This window comes from Podarcis erhardii (genome assembly GCF_964252035.2).
Source record: "Podarcis erhardii genome assembly, chromosome: 6".
NCBI classification, from domain to species: domain Eukaryota; kingdom Metazoa; phylum Chordata; class Lepidosauria; order Squamata; family Lacertidae; genus Podarcis; species Podarcis erhardii.
Genome location: NC_138510.1, coordinates 56,867,910 through 56,886,865, shown reverse-complemented (window position 1 = coordinate 56,886,865; position 18,956 = coordinate 56,867,910). Strand labels below are relative to the sequence as shown.

Sequence of the window (18,956 nt, the reverse complement as noted above, 5' to 3'; positions counted from 1 at the left end):
TCAGATTACGCGTCTCGTTCTAAAAGGAGGGCCTCCCCCCCGCCCCCGACACAGCTGTAGCACTTTTGTCTGGAAGGTGTAACGTTGCATCCCCTCAAATAAGAAGCAGCTGGCAACCTTTCTCCGTTAAGACCGTCGTTTTAATTCAGGGCAATTGTAGGGAGCCCGATCCTATGTATATACTTCCTGAGAAATCCCAAACACTTGCTGCCGGATAAGTATGTTGGAGATGACAGCGTTAATATGTTGGCTACTTCCCCATTGCGCTGACAAGTGTTGTTTTCTCCCACTGTGTTGTTAGGTGGGGTGCATATTCTAATTCAGACTGCTAATGGCGAGCATAAAACCAAGAGGCAACAAAACCAAGAGGCAACAATTAAACAAAACCAAGAGGCAACAATTAAAAAACAACACTAGTGTTTATAACAAAAAAAAATTGTGAGACACCAGAAATTATTCTCTAGCCTTGTTAATATTGTTGTAGGTTGGCAGGGAGCAGATTTCCCTAAATGGCTGAGTGCCAGATCCTCCCCATAATTCCTGGATTTAGTAAAAGTCAGAATTAATCAAGGTTTGGTTAAACTTTGCCAGACATGCACACCTTCTGGATTTAGTTATGCTAACAAGCCAATGCAGGTCTGCAGAGCTAGCTGGATGGGCCATTAAAAAGGTAAAGGTACCCCTGCCCGTACGGGCCAGTCTTGCCAGACTCTAGGGTTGTGCGCTCATCTCACTCTATAGGCCGGGAGCCAGTGCAGCACACGGAACGCCGTTAACCTTCCCACTGGTAAGCAGTCCCTATTTATCTACTTGCACCCGGAGGTGCTTTCGAACTGCTAGGTTGGCAGGCGCTGGGACCAAACGATGGGAGCGCACCCCGCCACGGGGATTCGAACCGCCGACCTTTCGATCGGCAAGTTAGGCGCTGAGGTTTTACCCACAGCGCCACCCGCGTCGGATGGGCCATTAGTAGTGGACAAAACCATCAGAGGGCAAAACTGCCCTCTGCCAGGTGAGGGAGAGTAGGACCTCTTCTTTGCTGGGTACTAGTGGCCAAAGGCAAAGGCCAGGTTCAGGGTTTCAACTCTGAATGCTATTGGATCTGAAGGAGGTCCTTGAGTCTGTAAGCAGGGAGGAGAAGGAGGGGCAGAACTCCATGTGATCTGGGAATGACAGCCAGGAGAAGAGATACACAGAGCAAGGCTTTTTGCTCTTCTTTGAATCAAATGCTGCACTTACGGAGGCCAGACCTGCTTGGAATGTGAATTCTCACAAATTAGCCCTTCATCTGGGTTTAAGTTGTATATATGTACAAATAAACCATATATCATAAAGATGTCAGTCTCCAATGTGTCTTATTCCCAAAGGAAACACAAACCCTGGGTAAATGCCTAGAATCCCTGAAGTGCACCACTCAGCAGAGATTGGGGTGGTTTTGACCTATAAAGCCTTATGTGACTCACGACCACAGCACCTGAAGGATAGCCTCTCCCACATGAACCAACCTGAACCCTGCATTCTTTACCTGAGGCCCTTCTCCTTGTGCCCCCTCTGAGGGAGGTGCAAAGGGTGGGAACACAAGGATGGGCCTTCTCAGTAGTGGGTATGTTTATGGAATGCTGCCCCCAGGGAGGGAGGCCTAGCAGCAGCACTGTTTTTAAACACCAAGCAAAAACATTCTTATTTACCCAGGCCTCTGGGTCACAAGCCAGTGGGACCAGGGTGGGCTTTTTGAGGAGTGGTCAGATCACCGCCTCTTTCAGGATGGCCAGGACCACTCTCTCCTGCAAGGATACATGGATTTACCCCTGGACTCATCTGGTTATACCATTTCAGCAAGTTCTAGCAAGGCAAGGGGGCAAGGGGCAAGAAGATACATCTGCCACATTGTCCTAAGCACCTTATCTGCACCGGTAGGCTGCATCCACCAAAACTGATCCCATAATGCTGCAACAGACATTGCACCTCAGTGGAGACTGCAGTGGATATAGCATCAATATTGCTATAGAGGTGACTTTAGCCTTGAAGTGCCTTGCAAAGTATTCACAGTGGGTTTCCGAAGAGTCTAAAACTCTATTCCCTGGAATAGGTGTTAATAGACATTTAGCAGGCTGGCTACTATCTTTGAAACTGGGAGGCAATCCACTTCACTATTGCTAGTAGGATTTAAAAAATGGCTTCAGTTCAGTTCAATTTGGAAGTAGGCTGCTTGAGACCAGATAGAAAAAAAGTAGCATAAAAACTTAAGCTGGTCATCTCAGTGGAGGTATTAGTACCAGTCATATGCAAAATAAGGACAGGTTATGTCATGCTAAAAAATAACCCCCCATATTTCTACTACCATAAGCCAGGTAGTAAAAAGACAGGAATTCAAAATTGTGTCTACTCTTTATAGATCAATTCTGAGACTATAGCAAAAGGCCACCTTAAGCCCCATCAAATATATTTATAAGCAATTTTAAGGAGAAGGGAATCATATTTTGCCTGCAGTATGTTATCAAAGTTTCAGACTGACTGTCTAGAAGAAAGGAACTGTCTGAGAAGTGACAAAAGACAAGGGGCCTGTTCGTTCATCAGAGATCACAGGATGAGACAAAAGACAAGGGGCCTGTTCATTTGTCAAGAGATCACAGGATGAAGGGAGATCACCATGCTGAGATTCAACATCGTTAGTTTGTGGCCAAGGTGGTTGTTAGGGCTGTTGTGGGTTGTCTTACTCACCCTCTCCATCAGCCCCGCAATCTTCAAGAATTAAAAGTCTATCCTGCAAGAGGCTTGACAGGCCTCCATCTGATCACAGATCCCCTATCCAGCTGAACATACATATTTTCTACTACCCATGTGAGAGGGAAAGATTTCAGTAATCCATTTGATTACTTCATATGACTACGAGATGGCACTGTGGACGAAGGCTGGCACAACAAAACTGACAACACTTTACACCACAAGTTAGAACATAGATGGAACGCACAACTTCAGTAGGAACACAATATTCTTCCTCCTTGTGTTAATTTAACATGGTGACCACAAAAATATTAACTCAAAAACATTAGTAATTGTTGAACTTCAACAAGTATCGCAATGACCCTGTGAAAATTCTATGTAATGAACAGCACAGGTAAAGATGGCACAGTATCATATACAGGTATCTGTGATTCACCAAGGAAAGGGAAAGAGACCAAAAAAAGTAAGAAAAGAAGAACTGAAGCAAAAATCAAGTTCTCAGACCATGTGCAACCAGTGGAGCAGCAGCAATTATTTGCCAGCACCAGACTTCCACTGGGCCACTGTTGCCATACGTAAGTTGATGTACCATCATGATTAAGAGTGTGTTTTGAACCAGAATGCCACTGGTTCATGTCTCATGGCCTCATCCTGGTGGCCTTGAACTTCCTAGGTAGCTTTAAGCAAGTCACTATTCTCTCTCAGTATATTTGCAATATGACAATACTAAAATAATAACACCTTTCTTGTCATTGTACAGCCTGTGTGCAATGAAATTAAACGGGCCTCCCCCCACACTCAATCTCTTATCGAACAACGCACCACCTCGCAAGTCAATTTCGCTATGTTATTTTCCATTCAACAGCCTAACAGCCCACGGATAGAAGCTATTTTTTAGCCTGTTAGTATGGCTGAGTATACTCTATATCTCCTGCCCGAGGGTAGAGGATTAAAGAGGTGATGGCTGGGGTGTGAGTCATCCCTGATAATTTTTCTCGCTCTCCTAAGGCAAAGATCCCTTGCGATGTCATCTAGCAGACTCAAAGAACAGCCCATGATATCATGTGCTGTATTCACCACCCTCTGTAGAGACTTTCTGTCCGTGGCTATCAGGCCAGCATACCACACTGTGATACAATATGAAAGGACACTTTCTATTGTGGACCGGTAGAAGGAGTTCATCAGTTGTTGTTTAACACTACTTTCGCAAGACCCTGAGGAAATGGAGTCTCTGTTGGGCCTTTCTGACCACCTGAGTTATGTTGATTTTCCAAGTGAGGTCCTCACTAAGGTAGACTCCCAGGAATTTAAAGGAGGAGACTCTCTCCACACACACGCCCCCCCCCCGATATACAATGGGGCAGGTTCCCCTCTCTTCTTCTGGAAGTCCAACACCATCTCCTTTGCCTCACTAATATTTAGGTGCAAGTTATTCTCTAAGCACCATGTGGATACTTTTTAAACCTCCCCACTGTTTGCTGTTACATCTCCCCCTGCAATTAGGCCTACTTTGCAAGGTTGTTACATGCAAATATTATTGCAATAATTTATGGAAATGCTATAAACAGCAGAAATGGTCTAAGTTGTTCTCATAAATGCTACGTTATTTTTAGATTTTCCTACTAAAATCTGAATGGTTTAATCATAAACACATTCTGTTAAATAACATTCCTCCAGAGGAAAATGGGATTTGTTCTGCTGAGGTTTTGAAATTTAATTTATGCCCCTATAAGTATTTGTCTATTCACAGCCATCTCTATCTTGATCTGAGAAGGGAAAACCCAAATTATGTCCATACTAGGAACACTGGGAGGGACGCGGGTGGCACTGTGGTGTAAACCACGGAGCCTAAGGCTTTCCGATTGGAAGGTCGGCGGTTCGAATTCCTGCGACGGGGTGAGCTCCCATTGCTTGGTCCCTGCTCCTGCCAACCTAGCAGCTCAAACAGCACACCCAGAGTGCAAGTAGATAAGTAGGTACTGCTCTGGCGGGAAGGTAAACAGCATTTCTGTGTGCTGCTCTGGTTTCGCTAGAAGCGGCTTAGTCATGCTGGCCACATGACCCGGAAAAACTGTCTGTGGACAAACACCAGCTCCCTCGGCCAGGAAAGCGAGATGAGCGCCGTAACCCCAGAGTCATTTGTGACTGGACTTAACTGTCAGGGGTCCTTTATCTTTACCTTTTTAGGAACACTGGAAGCTCTGCCACTGAGCTATGGCCCTTTCCCACATGCTGTCCACACAACAACCTGAATACAAAAATGTCTGCCATCTCTCACCTAAATTAAAATGACTTCCAATAAATATGTTTAGTCAGTTTTAATTTCTGAAAAATAATTCAGAATTTATGTTGCCCAGTATGTATACATTTTTTTTAAAAAAATCTTAAGACACATTACTACTATGCAACAGCTTTTTCGTCACAAAACTCAGATTGTAATTTCTCCACGTTTCATGTAAGCATATTCAAAGAATTTGTTTGGTGGGAAATAGAACCATCAACATTTGTAAGAAGAGTTAAAATTATTCACCAAGATGTAAAATACCGATCATGGATTTTGCACTGTAGAAATCTTGGTCAATGGCTGGTCCACTTGTGATAATGTAGTAGAAGAAGGTGGTATGGAGGTATTGTCAGTTTCTGACTTTAAAATATTCTGCGTCTGGTCTGATTGTGATATTTCAGTGGAGAAGGGCCCTGTGATAGCATTGTCAAGTACTGGATTCGAAATTATCAATGCTTGATCTACTTGTGATACTGTGGTAGAGTAAAGCCCTATGAAACCACTGTCAGTTTCTGACATTGAAATTGCCAGTGCCTGGTCTACTTGTGATACTGTAGTGGAGAAAATCCCTATGACAGCATTGTCAAGTCCTGTGTTAGAAATTGCCTGTGTCTGGCCTGCTTGTGATACTTCAGTTGATAAAGGCCCTGTGATAGCATTGTCAGGTTCTGACTTCAGAATTGCCTGTGTCTGGCCTGTTTGTGATGGTTCGGTAGAAGAAGGCCCTGTGATAGCATTGTCAGGTTCTGACTTCAGAATTGCCTGTGTCTGGCCTGTTTGTGATGGTTCGGTAGAAGAAGGCCCTGTGATAGCACTATCAGGTTCTGACTTCAGAATTGCCTGTGTCTGGCCTGTTTGTGATGCTTCAGTAGAGGAAGGCTCTGTGGTAGCATTGCCAGGTTCTGACTTCAGAATTGCCTGTGTCTGGCCTGTTTGTGATGCTTCGGTAGAAGAAGGCCCTGTGATAGCACTGTCAGGTTCTGACTTCAGAATTGCCTGTGTCTGGCCTGTTTGTGATGCTTCAGTAGAGGAAGGCTCTGTGGTAGCATTGCCAGGCTCTGACTTCAGAACTGCCTGTGTCTGGCCTGTTTGTGATGCTTTGGTAGGCTCTGTGATAGCACTGTCAGGTTTTGGCTCTGAGATGGTTAGTTTCTTTAGTGTCACATCCTTTGAGGTACTTGGTTCTTTGACATCATATAAACAATGGTCTGGCTGAACTCCTTGCAATACTTTACTAGATCTTGTGAGATCATTGTCAGATTTTGATTTTGAAATAGTTTTCTTCAGTTGTGGTGACACATCATTAGAGGTACTCTGCTCTTGATTATCTGGCTGTTGTGGAACAGGAACCAGGTCGTTTTTGGGGGGCACAGTGTTGGAACCATTTTCCATGGTTATGGATTGTTGGGAAGAGACATCATCACGTACATCATCACGTACATCAAATAATGATTGTATGCTGTCACTGGACCGAGAGGGAAGCACAATCGCTCTGGATCTTATAGTCAAACCTCTACATGATATTTCTGAACTGCCTTCTGTATCAGAGCTGCCATATATTTCCTTCATAATAACAAATTCCTCTTTGGAACATGTTTTAGTAGCTGCAATGAAAAGGATCACATTGTTCATTAGACGTGCATGATTTAAAAAATGTAACCATATCATAAATTTATATTAGATAAAATGAGGAAGGGGATGAGCAGAAGCTGTCTTTACCAGCCCTTCCTTTCACTGGCAGCCCCATGACATCCCTAAAACGACTCCCTCAAGAGATGGGGGACCCTGATGAATGGAGAGGGCTGTGGCACAAGGGAAGGGGGAGATAGGAAAGGTCAAGGAGAAGCAGATTCTGTGAATAGGAGTGCTGCTTACAGATGCCTGATTTTCAGTGATTTTAGTGTATTTGATACAAGCATATGAGTTCAGTGTTCCTTCTACACATGTGCATGGACGTAGCTAGGATTTATTTGGGGGGGGGCAGGCCTTTTGTTCGGGGGAAAGAACCTCAGTTTGCTATGTATTTTTATTTATTTGTATTGATTCAGGGGGGCAGCTGCCCCCTCCCTGCCCCCTCAGCTACTCCCATGCATATGTGCTATTTTTCCTGTGGTGTAACTAATTATTAATATTTTTGTGTACTCGTTTATTATTTGTATTTCATATCTTCAGCCCCTTGAAAGGGTCCTCGCAGTAGATAGGAAAACATGCACAAGCATAAAAGGGCATCAAAACATATTTAAAAAGCAAAGAATAAAGCAACAAAAGCAATTCAACTGATTCTTGCCATGAAACAAAGTAGCAAGGCCATAATAGAGATTTGCCTAGCTGTGGTGAGTCAGAATGGCAAATACATCCCAAACTTAGGTAGGTTGCACCACAATTCATTACATTTGTCAGGCAAAAGAGAAATGGAACGAATAAAAGTAGCTGAAAGAGAAAGGTGACAGAGAAAAGAAAAGGAGAAAGCCTTATAGGACAAAATTTTAAAAGTTGGTTCTAATTTGCAAGTTGGAGTTTAGGGTAGATGTATTGAAGACTCAATACATCTACAAAGTACATACAAAGTACATACATACAAAGTACATACATACAAAGTACATCTAAAAAGTAGAGACATCACCTTGCCAACAAAGGTCCGTATAGTAAAAGCTATGGTTTTCCCAGTAGTGATGTATGGAAGTGAGAGCTGGACCATAAAGAAGGCTGATCGCCGAAGAATTGATGCTTTTGAATTATGGTGCTGGAGGAGACTCTTGAGAGTCCCTTGGACTGCAAGAAGATCAAACGTATCCATTCTTAAGGAAATCAGCCCTGAGTGCTCACTGGAAGGACAGATCGTGAAGCTGAGGCTCCAATACTTTGGCCACCTCATGAGAAGAGAAGACTCCCTGGAAAAGACCCTGATGTTGGGAAAGATGGAGGGCACAAGGAGAAGGGGACGACAGAGGTCGAGATGGCTGGATAGCGTCTTCGAAGCTACAAACGTGAGTCTGACCAAACTGCGGGAGGCAGTGGAAGACAGGAGTGCCTGGCGTGCTCTGGTCCATGGGGTCACGAAGAGTCGGACACGACTAAACGACTAAACAACAACAACATTGAAGACTCTCTTATTAAAATAATTATTATTGGCCAGCTTTTCAAAAGCACATACAGTGTGTGTCTGAAAAGCACCATTTTCACTAGCTAGAATCTGTTATGGGTTTTTTTGTATCCTCTTCCATACTGCAAACTTGTATTTTAAGTGTTAAATTTATACAAACAGAATGCAGCTGTAAAAGGAACTGTGGGTTCTGAGTATTAATGAGAGAAAGTGTTGTTTTATTCCTTTTGGCACTTTTTTGTGAAGAGATCAAGATTAGATGTTCCTCATAAGGAAACCCATGCACTTTAGACAATATGGTCTCCTTTCTTGTGGATGGACAATACAACATGGTATGATGACTTCATCTGTTTGTTTCATCTATTTGTTTACGTTACATTTATTTCCTGCCCTAAGCATCCTCAGTCAGACAATATTATTGTATGTAGGGGTATATCACATTGTTACCAAGAGCCTTTTCACAAAATGTTTTGCCTGAATCTAATTTTTCTAGTCTTTAAAAATCTAATTTTTCTAGTCTTTAAAAATAGACAACTGATAGTAGGAAACATGCCTTTCCACATAGTTAATAGTTTACATGATTTCTACTTTGTTTTATTTTACAAGCGATGTCAGTAGTATAACAAATTCTCAAACTGCACTCTTAAGAAAAGTTTTAATACCTGTTGCCAATATTTGATTCTTCCTTGATTCCTGTGAGATATAAACGGAAAGATTATCATCAAAGCACCATGATTATTATATTAAAAAATGATATAAAATAAAGTACTTTCAACTGTAACTTGCTTGGTTTATAGCTGGCTTGTAACAGACTCAGGAAGCCTCTGTATTCCTGTCCTAGTGGATCTGTCCCTGCTCCAGCCCCTGTTCTGCCAAAACTCACCTACTGAGACTTCTCTCCAATGTACTTGGTTTCCTATGGCTCAGAGTTGCCATCTTGCAGAAAGACCTCCCTTGCTAAACTAGGTCAAATGTGTTTAGGGTTAAGGTATTAACTTGGCCTCAAAATATTACCAGTGCAAAAATGCCACATATATTAACAGTTCATTTTCCATTATTATATTTTACCTGTGGTTGTCCAAAATGAAAATTCTGCGAAAGAGAAATAGGCGGACAACACTGAGAAGCAGTGTGTTTCCATTCCTTTTTGGATTCTTCGCCTTTCAAACCAGCTTCAAGAAATGGAACAAATTGCCTGAAATGCATTTTAATACATAAATATTATGGTTCTCTTTCAGATAGATCATGAATCTAAAGAACTAACATGTAATAAAATTAAATAGCTAGGTTTTTAAAAATGCTTCGCTGGTATATTTCAGAGGTGGGAACCCTAAGGCCTAGGAGCTGAATGTGGTCCTCTATTCCTCTCTACCTGGCCTTCAGAACTCTCCACAGGCCACGGCCCTCAATGACTCCAAGTGTTTTTGACTGGCTGGACTCCAATGATGCCCCTTGCTTTTCTGGATAGAGGATACAAAGTGGTATGTGCTCATGGGTAAAATTTATATCTGTTGCTCCACTTCCTTTTATCTCTAGCCCCATCCACACTGGTGTGTGGCCCTCAGGATGAAAAGGTTTCCCCAGCCTTGGTATAGATGGATGAAAAAACACTTGGCAATTTTTAGCTGACCTGAATGGTGAAAAAGAAGTAGAGACTATGCAATAAATCAATCTCTTTAAAAGCGGTATTGCAAAAATAATTTTGATAAAGATGAATAACTTGTACAATGATCAAGAAAACTGATTAAGGAACAATTCTGGGATTCTGTTTAGTTGAATTTACTGTAATAACCATTTTTGCACTTTTTAATTTATGAAGCCCCCCCCCAAAAAAAAATTATATCAAGTAGGAGGACTTCAGTGGGACACATTTCTATTAAAGGTGTTTAGTTTCAGAGTGGTAACCCCTCATCACAGCACCACGAGACAAAGGCAATATCTAATTAAGTCAATGGGGCTGCTGAGATCAAAGGTATTTGTTTATTTAAAGTATTTTTATACCACTTGTAATTTAAAACTCACAGTGGTATAACCACACTTTGGGGGTGCTGTATCTTAATGCAGCGCCATGGCTGCTAGTCCCATGGCCTTCTAGTGAGTCCTGAATGCCAGTCAACAGCTGAGCAGTGGCTGGGCAATACTTCTGCATTAACGTGGGAGCTCTTTTGTGGCTCCAAGGCTGGTGGGGGCAAGAGGAGGACAAGCCCCCACTGCAGTGCACATGTATTCAAAAGGCAGCTGGCAACATTGCAGAGGGAAGGAATAGAGACCACCACCATAAGGCACTGGTTGTGGTAAATTGAAGAACCCCAAATTAAACAAATGTATATTTCCCTGTAACAGGGAATGGAATCCCAGGGTTATTTGGATCTGGTTGGCAGCTGTGCACCATCTTCTTGCAGAGAGGAGGGGAGCCATAATCACCTTTCTCCACCTGGGACTTCAAATGTTTGGTATGCTCATAGTCAAAGGGGCTCTCCATAAAACATTGTGCTTGTGGCCCTTTCCCAGTCACTGGCGTCCCAGTTTCTGATTTGATCCTGGAATGTCCCGCTTTTCCCTAGGATGTCCCTATTTTCACTGGAGAAAAGTTGGAGTGTATGGAATTGTCCAACTCCCGTGTCATCTGAAGACAATCCTATACAGAAATTTTTTTTTAATGCTTAATGTTTTATTGTGTTTTCATATATGTTGGGGCAAACCAGTAAGATGTGTGGGGTATAAATAGTAAAATTATCATTATGGAATGGGATGTCCCTATTTTCATTGGAGAAATGTTGGAGGGTATGCACCACCTGCCCTGTGGAGAGGGAGGGAGGCAAAGACAAAATCAAGGCCTGCTTCAATTGGACGGTCCATCTCCCCACCTGGCAAAATTTCCACCTGGCAAAATTATTTATTTGTCTTGGTAGCTAAAAATTGTAAGTCCTCTTGGGTGCCTTGGAAGGAGGGCAGTATATAAATGCAATCAATCCATCAATAATAAAAATTCCCCAGTTCATGGAGCTGTAAGAGGTGCGATACTCAACCAGGCCTTGCCCTAAGCCCCACACATCCCTATCGTGGAAACAGTACAGCAGGGTTGTTAATTGTGACTGTCTGGTATGACTATATTATGTCAGTCCTTCCAGTCCATTTCCAGTCCATATTAACTTTTAAAACCCCCCAAACAACTTGCCGTCAGTTTACTTTTAGAACTGCCTCGACTTTAAGAACATATTTTGATGCCCTTCTCAATATACCACCACCAAACATGGTGCAGAGAATGGTCGCTAGAGTGAGAGCCTTTTCAGTGGTGGCACCCTAGTTGTGGAATACTTACCCCAGAGAGACTTTATTTGTGGCGACGCTGTGGTCTTTTTGGTACCTTTTAATTTTATTACTCTATTTTTTATTTATTTATGTCTTAAAACATTTAGTGCCTTTCAGATCTTTGGGATTTTTAAGATACATTGTTTAGAATATATATAACAAGATGAACTACTAAAACCTTGAAACCTACCTTCTATTATAGTACAGGTAACCTGCTGCTAATGCCAAAGTAAACAGAGCTAGTCCAAAAATAGTGGCACATGCTATAAGGGCAGAAGTTACATGCGTCAAAACATCTAAATAGAAAAAAAATTTTTTTGAAAGTTAATTGTATATACTCAACATTTACTTTGTGGGTGTTTCTTCTTTAAAAAAATTACACTTCTTCTGTTACAAACCAGACACTTTGAATGTGCAAAGCTAATTAGACATTTATAGCAGCATATCCATGTTACTGAGGGACGCGGGTGGCGCTGTGGGTAAAACCTCAGTGCCTAGGACTTGCCGATCGTATGGTCGGCGGTTCGAATCCCCGCGGCGGGGTGAGCTCCCGTCTTTCAGTCCCAGCTCCTGCCCACCTAGCAGTTCGAAAGCACCCCTAAGTGCAAGTAGATAAATAGGTACCGCTTTATAGCGGGAAGGTAAACGGCGTTTCCGTGTGCTGCGCTGGTGCTGGCTCGCCAGAGCAGCTTATTCACACTGGCCACGTGACCCGGAAGTGTCTCCGGACAGCGCTGGCCCCCGGCCTCTTAAGTGAGATGGGCGCACAACCCTAGAGTCGGACACGACTGGCCCGTACGGGCAGGGGTAACTTTACCTTTACCTATCCATGTTACTGAACACAGGTCCCTTACACAGCTGTAAAGCAGAGTGACGTAGGGCAAATAAAAGTAGGTGGGATATGGGTGCTGACCTCTCTCCCTGTCCTTCACTTTTGACCATAACAATCCCTTCACAAAGTTGTGTTTCTGACCTCTTGTCTCCAGTACCAGAAATAAACCTAGCTAGCAGAAATTCTGCCATACATTTAGGGCTGAAAGGAGCAAAAGCAATGGGAAGAGAAGGGTCTCTTACTCCCTTCCACCTGGGCTGTTTCCTCTGCTTTAAATTACCATCACCACTACTTTACAACAATCTATTTTTCCCCTATGGGCCAAGAGACAGATTACTTTAGGAGTATACATTTCTTTCTGTAATTTGTCTCTCTGCCCATAGGATAGAGAAATACTGGGCTTTTAAAATTCTGTTTAAAACATAGATGATTATTTAAAAGTAATATTAGATCCAGCTGTATTCTTTCAACAATTTTCAAAATCACCCTCTACAGTACTTTAATACATTTGGCATAGATTGTTTTGCCAGTATGACAGAATGCATGCTGGTGCCAAATGTATTGCTCTGCTTTCTTTTGAACCACATCAGCAAGGCTAAGAGTGGGGTCTTGCCACCTGGGCAGCCCAGGACCTCCATACACACTGCTCAAGCTTGCACCCCAGGGAGGTCACTTTGGTGCTGCTAATACAGTGGTTTGATACACCCACGGAGGCGCACTCCATTGTCTCTCAAGGCAGGCAAATGCCAACAACAATTTATTGCCATCTAACTGACAAACAGAACTAGGTTGTTTAGACACATAATAGAAGCAGCACTTCCCAAGGTGACACAACATAGTGAGCAGGAGAATATAAAATTAATTAAGGATATGTTTCCGTGTTTCTGCCAGATTGCAGGCCTGTCTATCTAACAAGGCTTAAGATAATACCAATAAAACACTTATGGATTGTAAAAAAAAGTACAGAATCACTCAAGGCAAGATGACTCGCCATTGCAGGATGACTCATGGGAAGTGCTTCATGAATGAAATAATAATAATGATGATGATGATGTTTGTCTACTCCATCTCCAGCAAGTCTATCATATCAGTAGCTAGAACTTCAGAGACTAAGGGTAAGTTCTGTAACATTAGTCCATAAACAGGGCCCTGTAACCAGCAAGGAACTCAGAAATTGCAAGGCTCAATATTATGTTCCTTCCATTTTGAGTGATATCAGCCTTACAGAATCTTTCAAGGCCTCCGAGATTATACAAGCTCTATTACTCAGGCCACAATCTAGCTCCATCAGCAGTATGGGGCATACTAACTCTTATATTTATGCAACTTCATATACAGTATGTAACAATTTACTGATATGCCAAAAAGAGAAAGCACAGATGTTTAGAATTTGGTGTCAGACTAGATATCCTTGAATACAATTCTTATTTATATTTATATTTTTTTATTTGTGTTAACATTTACAAGACATTTCCCAACTAAGAAGAGTCCTCAAGGCAATATTTAAAAAAACAGCAAAGAAAATGAAAACAAACTTAACATTAATTTAGCACTGCCAGAGCAAAACAAGGACAAAAGTGAGCAAAATCAACAACAAAGGCAGCAGCCTCAGCAAAACCAGCAGTCAGAGAAGATAACTTATCAATCCTTAAAACCTGTTGGAAGTATGACATCCTTCCCTAAATATATGAAGGTTCATAAGGGGCCAGAAGAGCCTTTCACAACTTTGGCTTCACTTCCCCAAATAAAAATATTTTAAATATAAAGCAAACATGGTTTTTAGGACTGTCCTATGTTTAAAGAAATCTCAGCTGATCAATCAAGCTGGTTTTAATTTATTAATCTATTAAATCTGCATAAGTTTGCATTATTAAACATTTATTATGAAGAAAAAAATACTTCCTTAGTGCAAGAGCATTGCCATGATTTTTGTTGCGGGGGGGGGGGGGGGGAGGCAGCCAAAGTTGTTGAGCTTTTCTTGGGAAATCACAGGTAAAATACCCCTAAATAGGACATGGGGGGCAGGCTTCTGCTGGGAGGAGCAGAATCTCAGATAATTGAGTACTTTCAATGATTTTCAATAATATTTGTGAAGTCCCCTGCCTTGACTACGCCCTTGCCTTAGTGTTTTGGATAATGGATACATATTCTGCAGTACCATCTCAAAAATGGCTTTTTCTGTGTAAGAGGGAATGACCTTTCTAAAATGGTGTCTGCCATCTTCACTTTTGTATAAGTACACATATTAAAAATGTTTAACATTTGGAGGGGAAATACATTGCCCAATTACTCAGGGACGCTTTTAAAAATCAGGATACATTTTTAAGCTATGCCTCTAACTAAGGAGTAGATTGCAACATCCATTAGCGCCAGCCAGCATGGTCAATGGTTAGCAATGATGGGAGCATCAGTCCAACAACATCTGGAGTCACAGATTCCTAACTCCCAAGCTTGCTATCAATTAAATGTTATAGCCTTAACTCTTAAAAAATATTATTTCTATTTTACATGTAAATTATAGCATAAATAACAGCAGCGTAAACCTACCTACAGATATTGGTACCGTTTCTGCTTTTGCTGATCGTTTCGTTCTTCCAACAACCGATGGACCTTTAAAAATGTGTTTAAAGACATATAACAAGATTGGTAAACTCTCTTCCGTATCAAGATGCTTTCTTACCATGAGTGCTTTTAGAGGCAAAATTCTAAATCCCTTATGAGCAACACTCAAGTATTTCTTTTTTATTCGCTTTGAGGGTTGCATGAGATATTTCAGCATTTTTGTCATGTAGATTGATGCCTTTGCTTCATCCATTTCTGAAGTAAATACTACATTATTCACACCCACAGCAGTTTTAATAGCTGGAAAGGTAGGACTTATTAAGGAAGGCTGCACATAGTAAATTGTTGATAAAACTTCTATTCCATTTTCCCCAGGTTTATTTTCTTTAGCTCTGAGCCACTTGCCTAATTTTATTAATTTTTTGCTTCTGTACATTTTTATTTGAAATGCAGACTCCTTTATTTGTTGAATGTTGGGCATTACAGGTTCATGTGCTGAGAATATTTTCTGTTTGCTGGCACTACTTCTTTGGTAAGTAAATGCATGTATAAATGGAAACTTCTCATTTGCATTCATATAACTTTTAGTTCTTGTTTTCCATTTTTGCAACTTGATATTTTCTCTGATAGCAAAGCTTGTCCACCGCTGAAAACTTTTAGAGAACTGACCATATTTTTCAAATCCCATATATGGACTGCTCCATTCTACATTTAATACTTTCTTCCCATCAGTCATTCTGAATTGTTCTTTATTGTAAATATTTGTGTTCTCTTTAGAAAAGACTCTTTCTTTGACAGAAGTGAATATTCTATTACTGTTATTCTTAGATTTTTTCTTTTGTAGTACCTCAGCTTCAGTAAGCACTTTTCCTCTTGGTATCTGTGGTTTTACTAACTTTATCACCATACTTTCTAAACCTTCCTGATCTTTTTGGAAATATGCTTCTTCAACGTTTAACATCATATTTGTTTGACATGCTATATAACCCAATAGTGACCCGGCTCTTATGGGTTTGTGCCTATTTTCAAAGTATGTGATTTGCAATTGCTCCTTTCTTTTAGTTTCAGATTTCTTTCTAGCACCATTCAAAATACTGTGCCAATTCACTTTTACTTCATAACCATCACATTTTCTGTTCAGAATATTCCTGAGTATGTGTCTTAAATAACTTTTTCTTCTCAGAATTAGTTCACTTCTTCCTAGATGTTTTCTTGAAATGTGTACACTTATGCTTCCATCCGTAATTGGATATGGATTTCTTTTATATAATATTACATATTTTAGCAAGATTTTATGCTGATAGTTCCTGTAAGCATTCTTCCTAGATGTTTTCAAATTTGTTCTGAAGCCGCTGTAATTTCTGATTCCCCTTTTCTGCGTTGACTGGTCTAAGATCACATTTCCTGATGTTTTGCATGAACAATTTTTTGCCCCTGGTACTGATACTTGTTGATACTCTAGTACATGTCCTGCAACAAAGCAAACAACATCAATAATTTAATTGAAATATTTTAAGCTGCACCAAGTTCTAATTATTATAAGGCTAAAGCTCAGTTACGTATAAAGCTAATTTTGCCAGTGCACAGTTCTTTAGGACAGGGTTTATGAACAACTCCCTCAGCGCAGAAAACGTTACAGTATGGCAGACTTTCGTAAATTTATAGTGGCATTATGTATCATCACAACTGCTAAAGACTAGTCCATATGTGGGGGTCTTGTAGTAAGGTTAAAGCTTACTGGGGAATGATATATAATGAATTGAAAAGGATGTTCAAAATAACTTTTATTTAAAAAACCCAGAAGCTTTTCTTTTAGGAATTATAGGGACAGAACTACCTAAATTGTATAGAAATTTATTTATGTTTGTTACTGCAGCAGCAATAATGTTATTTGTCTTTAAGTGGAAAGAAGCAAGAGTCCCAGTAAAGGAAGAATGGATACAAAAACTTATGGAATATGCAGAAATGGTGAAACTTACCAGAAGAATAAAAAATCAAGATAACAAACTTTTTATAAAAGAATGGAAATGGTTTGTTGAATATTTACAGATAAATTGTAAACAGATAAAAAATATATTAGGATTTGTGTCATAACCTGCAGTTTTATAAGAGTATATATTTACAGTAGATAATTACATGAGTAAGTTAAATGAGCTTGGATATGCAGAAGATATTAAGAAATAAAATTTAAAAACCACAGAAAGAGGGGAAAGGAAGTCAAATTTTGGAATGTCAAATTGATTGTAAAACTAATGAAATGTGTAAATTTGAAAAGTATAAATAAAAAACTAAAACAACAACAATGGATAAGGACTAGGATTGTCATAACTGTAAAAGCCACATGATGCCTTCTGTCTCTCTTTGTCACACATCACACTCTAGCTTGACACAGAGACACGGTGCCTAGACAGGGTCTCCATGAAGCGCCTGTTTTAGGAGCTATGCAAAAAGGGGGACTTTTTCTCTCAGCATCCCTTTCATCAATAAGACCAGTAACCACTAATGGTGCATGTGGTGAGGCAGAGCCTCCCTGCTAAAAGAAGCATTGCTACAGCTTACCACGCTGCTGGAGCTGGGGCAGTAGCGAGCCATCGTGACCACCAATCTGCCACACCCCTTGGTGCAACCCCATGGCCCAGTGCAATCCAAGCCATGTCTGCTCAGAAGTAATTCCTATTGAATTCAATGTAATACACTCCCAGGTAAGTGGCACCAGGATTACAGCCTTAGGCCCTGGTTCTCCTGCTGCTGATGGACTCCAACTCCCATCAGTCTCAGCCAATCACAGACAATGGCCAGGGATGATGGGCATTGTAATCCAACAACATCTGGAGTGCCACAGGTTAGACCAGGGGTCAGCAAACTTTCAGCAGGGGGCCGGTCCACTGTCCCTCGGACCTTGTGGGGGGCTGGACTATTTTTTTGGGGGGGGGAATGATGCAAGAGACCATAAGCCCCGGTGGCTGCTTACCTGTGTCTTGCGAGTGGCAGGGGCTGGTGGCAGTGGAGGGACGATGAGCGGCGTGCGAAAGGGCTCCGGAGAGGGGCTGGTTAAAATGGCAGTCGCTCGAGCGCTGCTGCTACTGGCACCAACAAAGCCCAGCCCCCTTCCTCTTCTAGGCAGGGCAGGGAAAAGCCAGGAGGAGGGAGGGAGGAGGCGGCGCCACCACCGCCATGTGAGGGAGAGCGAAAGTATGTGCTTGCTGGTGATCCATGCGGTGATTCCTGGACCATCCACAGGCCAGATCCAGAAGGCAATTGGGCCTGATCCGGCCCGCGGGCCATAGTTTGCCTACCCATGGGTTAGACGCTGAGGGAAGTTACAATAAATTATATTTCTAATCAGCTATCACAGCAGCCATTAAAATATACCCAAATCAAGAGGAAGGCCTGCCTATAAGGAGATTGGAACTGCCAGCAGTTCCTTATTTGGTAGGAAATAGAAAGGATAAACACACTGGAAATAGAAAGGATAAACACACTGGAAATTTAATGTAGATTCATTTGAGACATCTCAGAATTACTATTTATTTTTTCTTGTTTGTTCAATTCAGATTTGACTTTGTATCTATTTGAATTCCACCATGGGTCTGGCAGTTGTATCTAACCGATAATGATTTTGTTATGTCTGAAATATAAAGTTTCCTTTAATTCTCAGGTTTGAAAGTCAGAGAGTGACTCTAGATTTATATTGTTGGGAAATGGCAGTGCCTATGAAACTTGGAGAAGGTACTGAAGTCAATATATACCCCTGCCATGCTTATTGTGTTGAGGGCAGGGCACTAAAACCTCAGCCCCACCAAATAAACGCTACCCATAACTTAAAGCCCTTACCACACAGTCTTCCCATTTTTTCCTTTCAAATACCAGGGACAGGGTGGGCAAGGAAGGAGCCCCCTAGTTTCATTTTGCAAACCCCATTCCCAGCTGTGTCTCTATGCCTTCCTCTCACCTGGCCACACTTCCCAAAGGACAAGCAGATGGCCCAGAACAGGAGACCCTGTGACTGGCACCAGAACCAGCAGTGTAGCCATAAGGGATCTAGTGCTCAGCATGGCTTCCTCCTGGCTGGTGTAGAGGTAGAGTTGTTGTTAATGGTATGTTCCACAGTCGTCGCTCTGTGATTGTTGGAATGGAAC

At 41.5% G+C, this 18,956-nt stretch overlaps 1 protein-coding gene across 2 annotated transcripts; it reads right to left on the bottom strand.

Annotated features, from left to right (window-relative positions):
• Positions 1-5,027: 5,027 nt before the first annotated feature.
• On the bottom strand, positions 5,028-18,935 carry LOC309344314 (uncharacterized protein). 2 transcript variants are annotated; one of them, XM_081866586.1, is made up of 7 exons: positions 18,770-18,932; positions 15,487-16,287; positions 14,803-14,865; positions 11,614-11,719; positions 9,180-9,306; positions 8,774-8,804; positions 5,028-6,612 (listed from the first exon to the last, which is right to left on the bottom strand). In XM_081866586.1, the coding sequence occupies exons 1-7, from the start codon at positions 18,870-18,872 to the stop codon at positions 5,273-5,275; spliced, it is 2,571 nt and encodes an 856-aa protein (XP_081722712.1). In that variant the 5' UTR covers positions 18,873-18,932; the 3' UTR covers positions 5,028-5,272. The 2 variants fall into 2 exon arrangements, with proteins under 2 accessions (XP_081722712.1, XP_081722711.1); XM_081866585.1 differs by having other exon boundaries at positions 14,803-16,287; positions 18,770-18,935.
• Between the last annotated feature and the right edge of the window lie 21 nt (positions 18,936-18,956).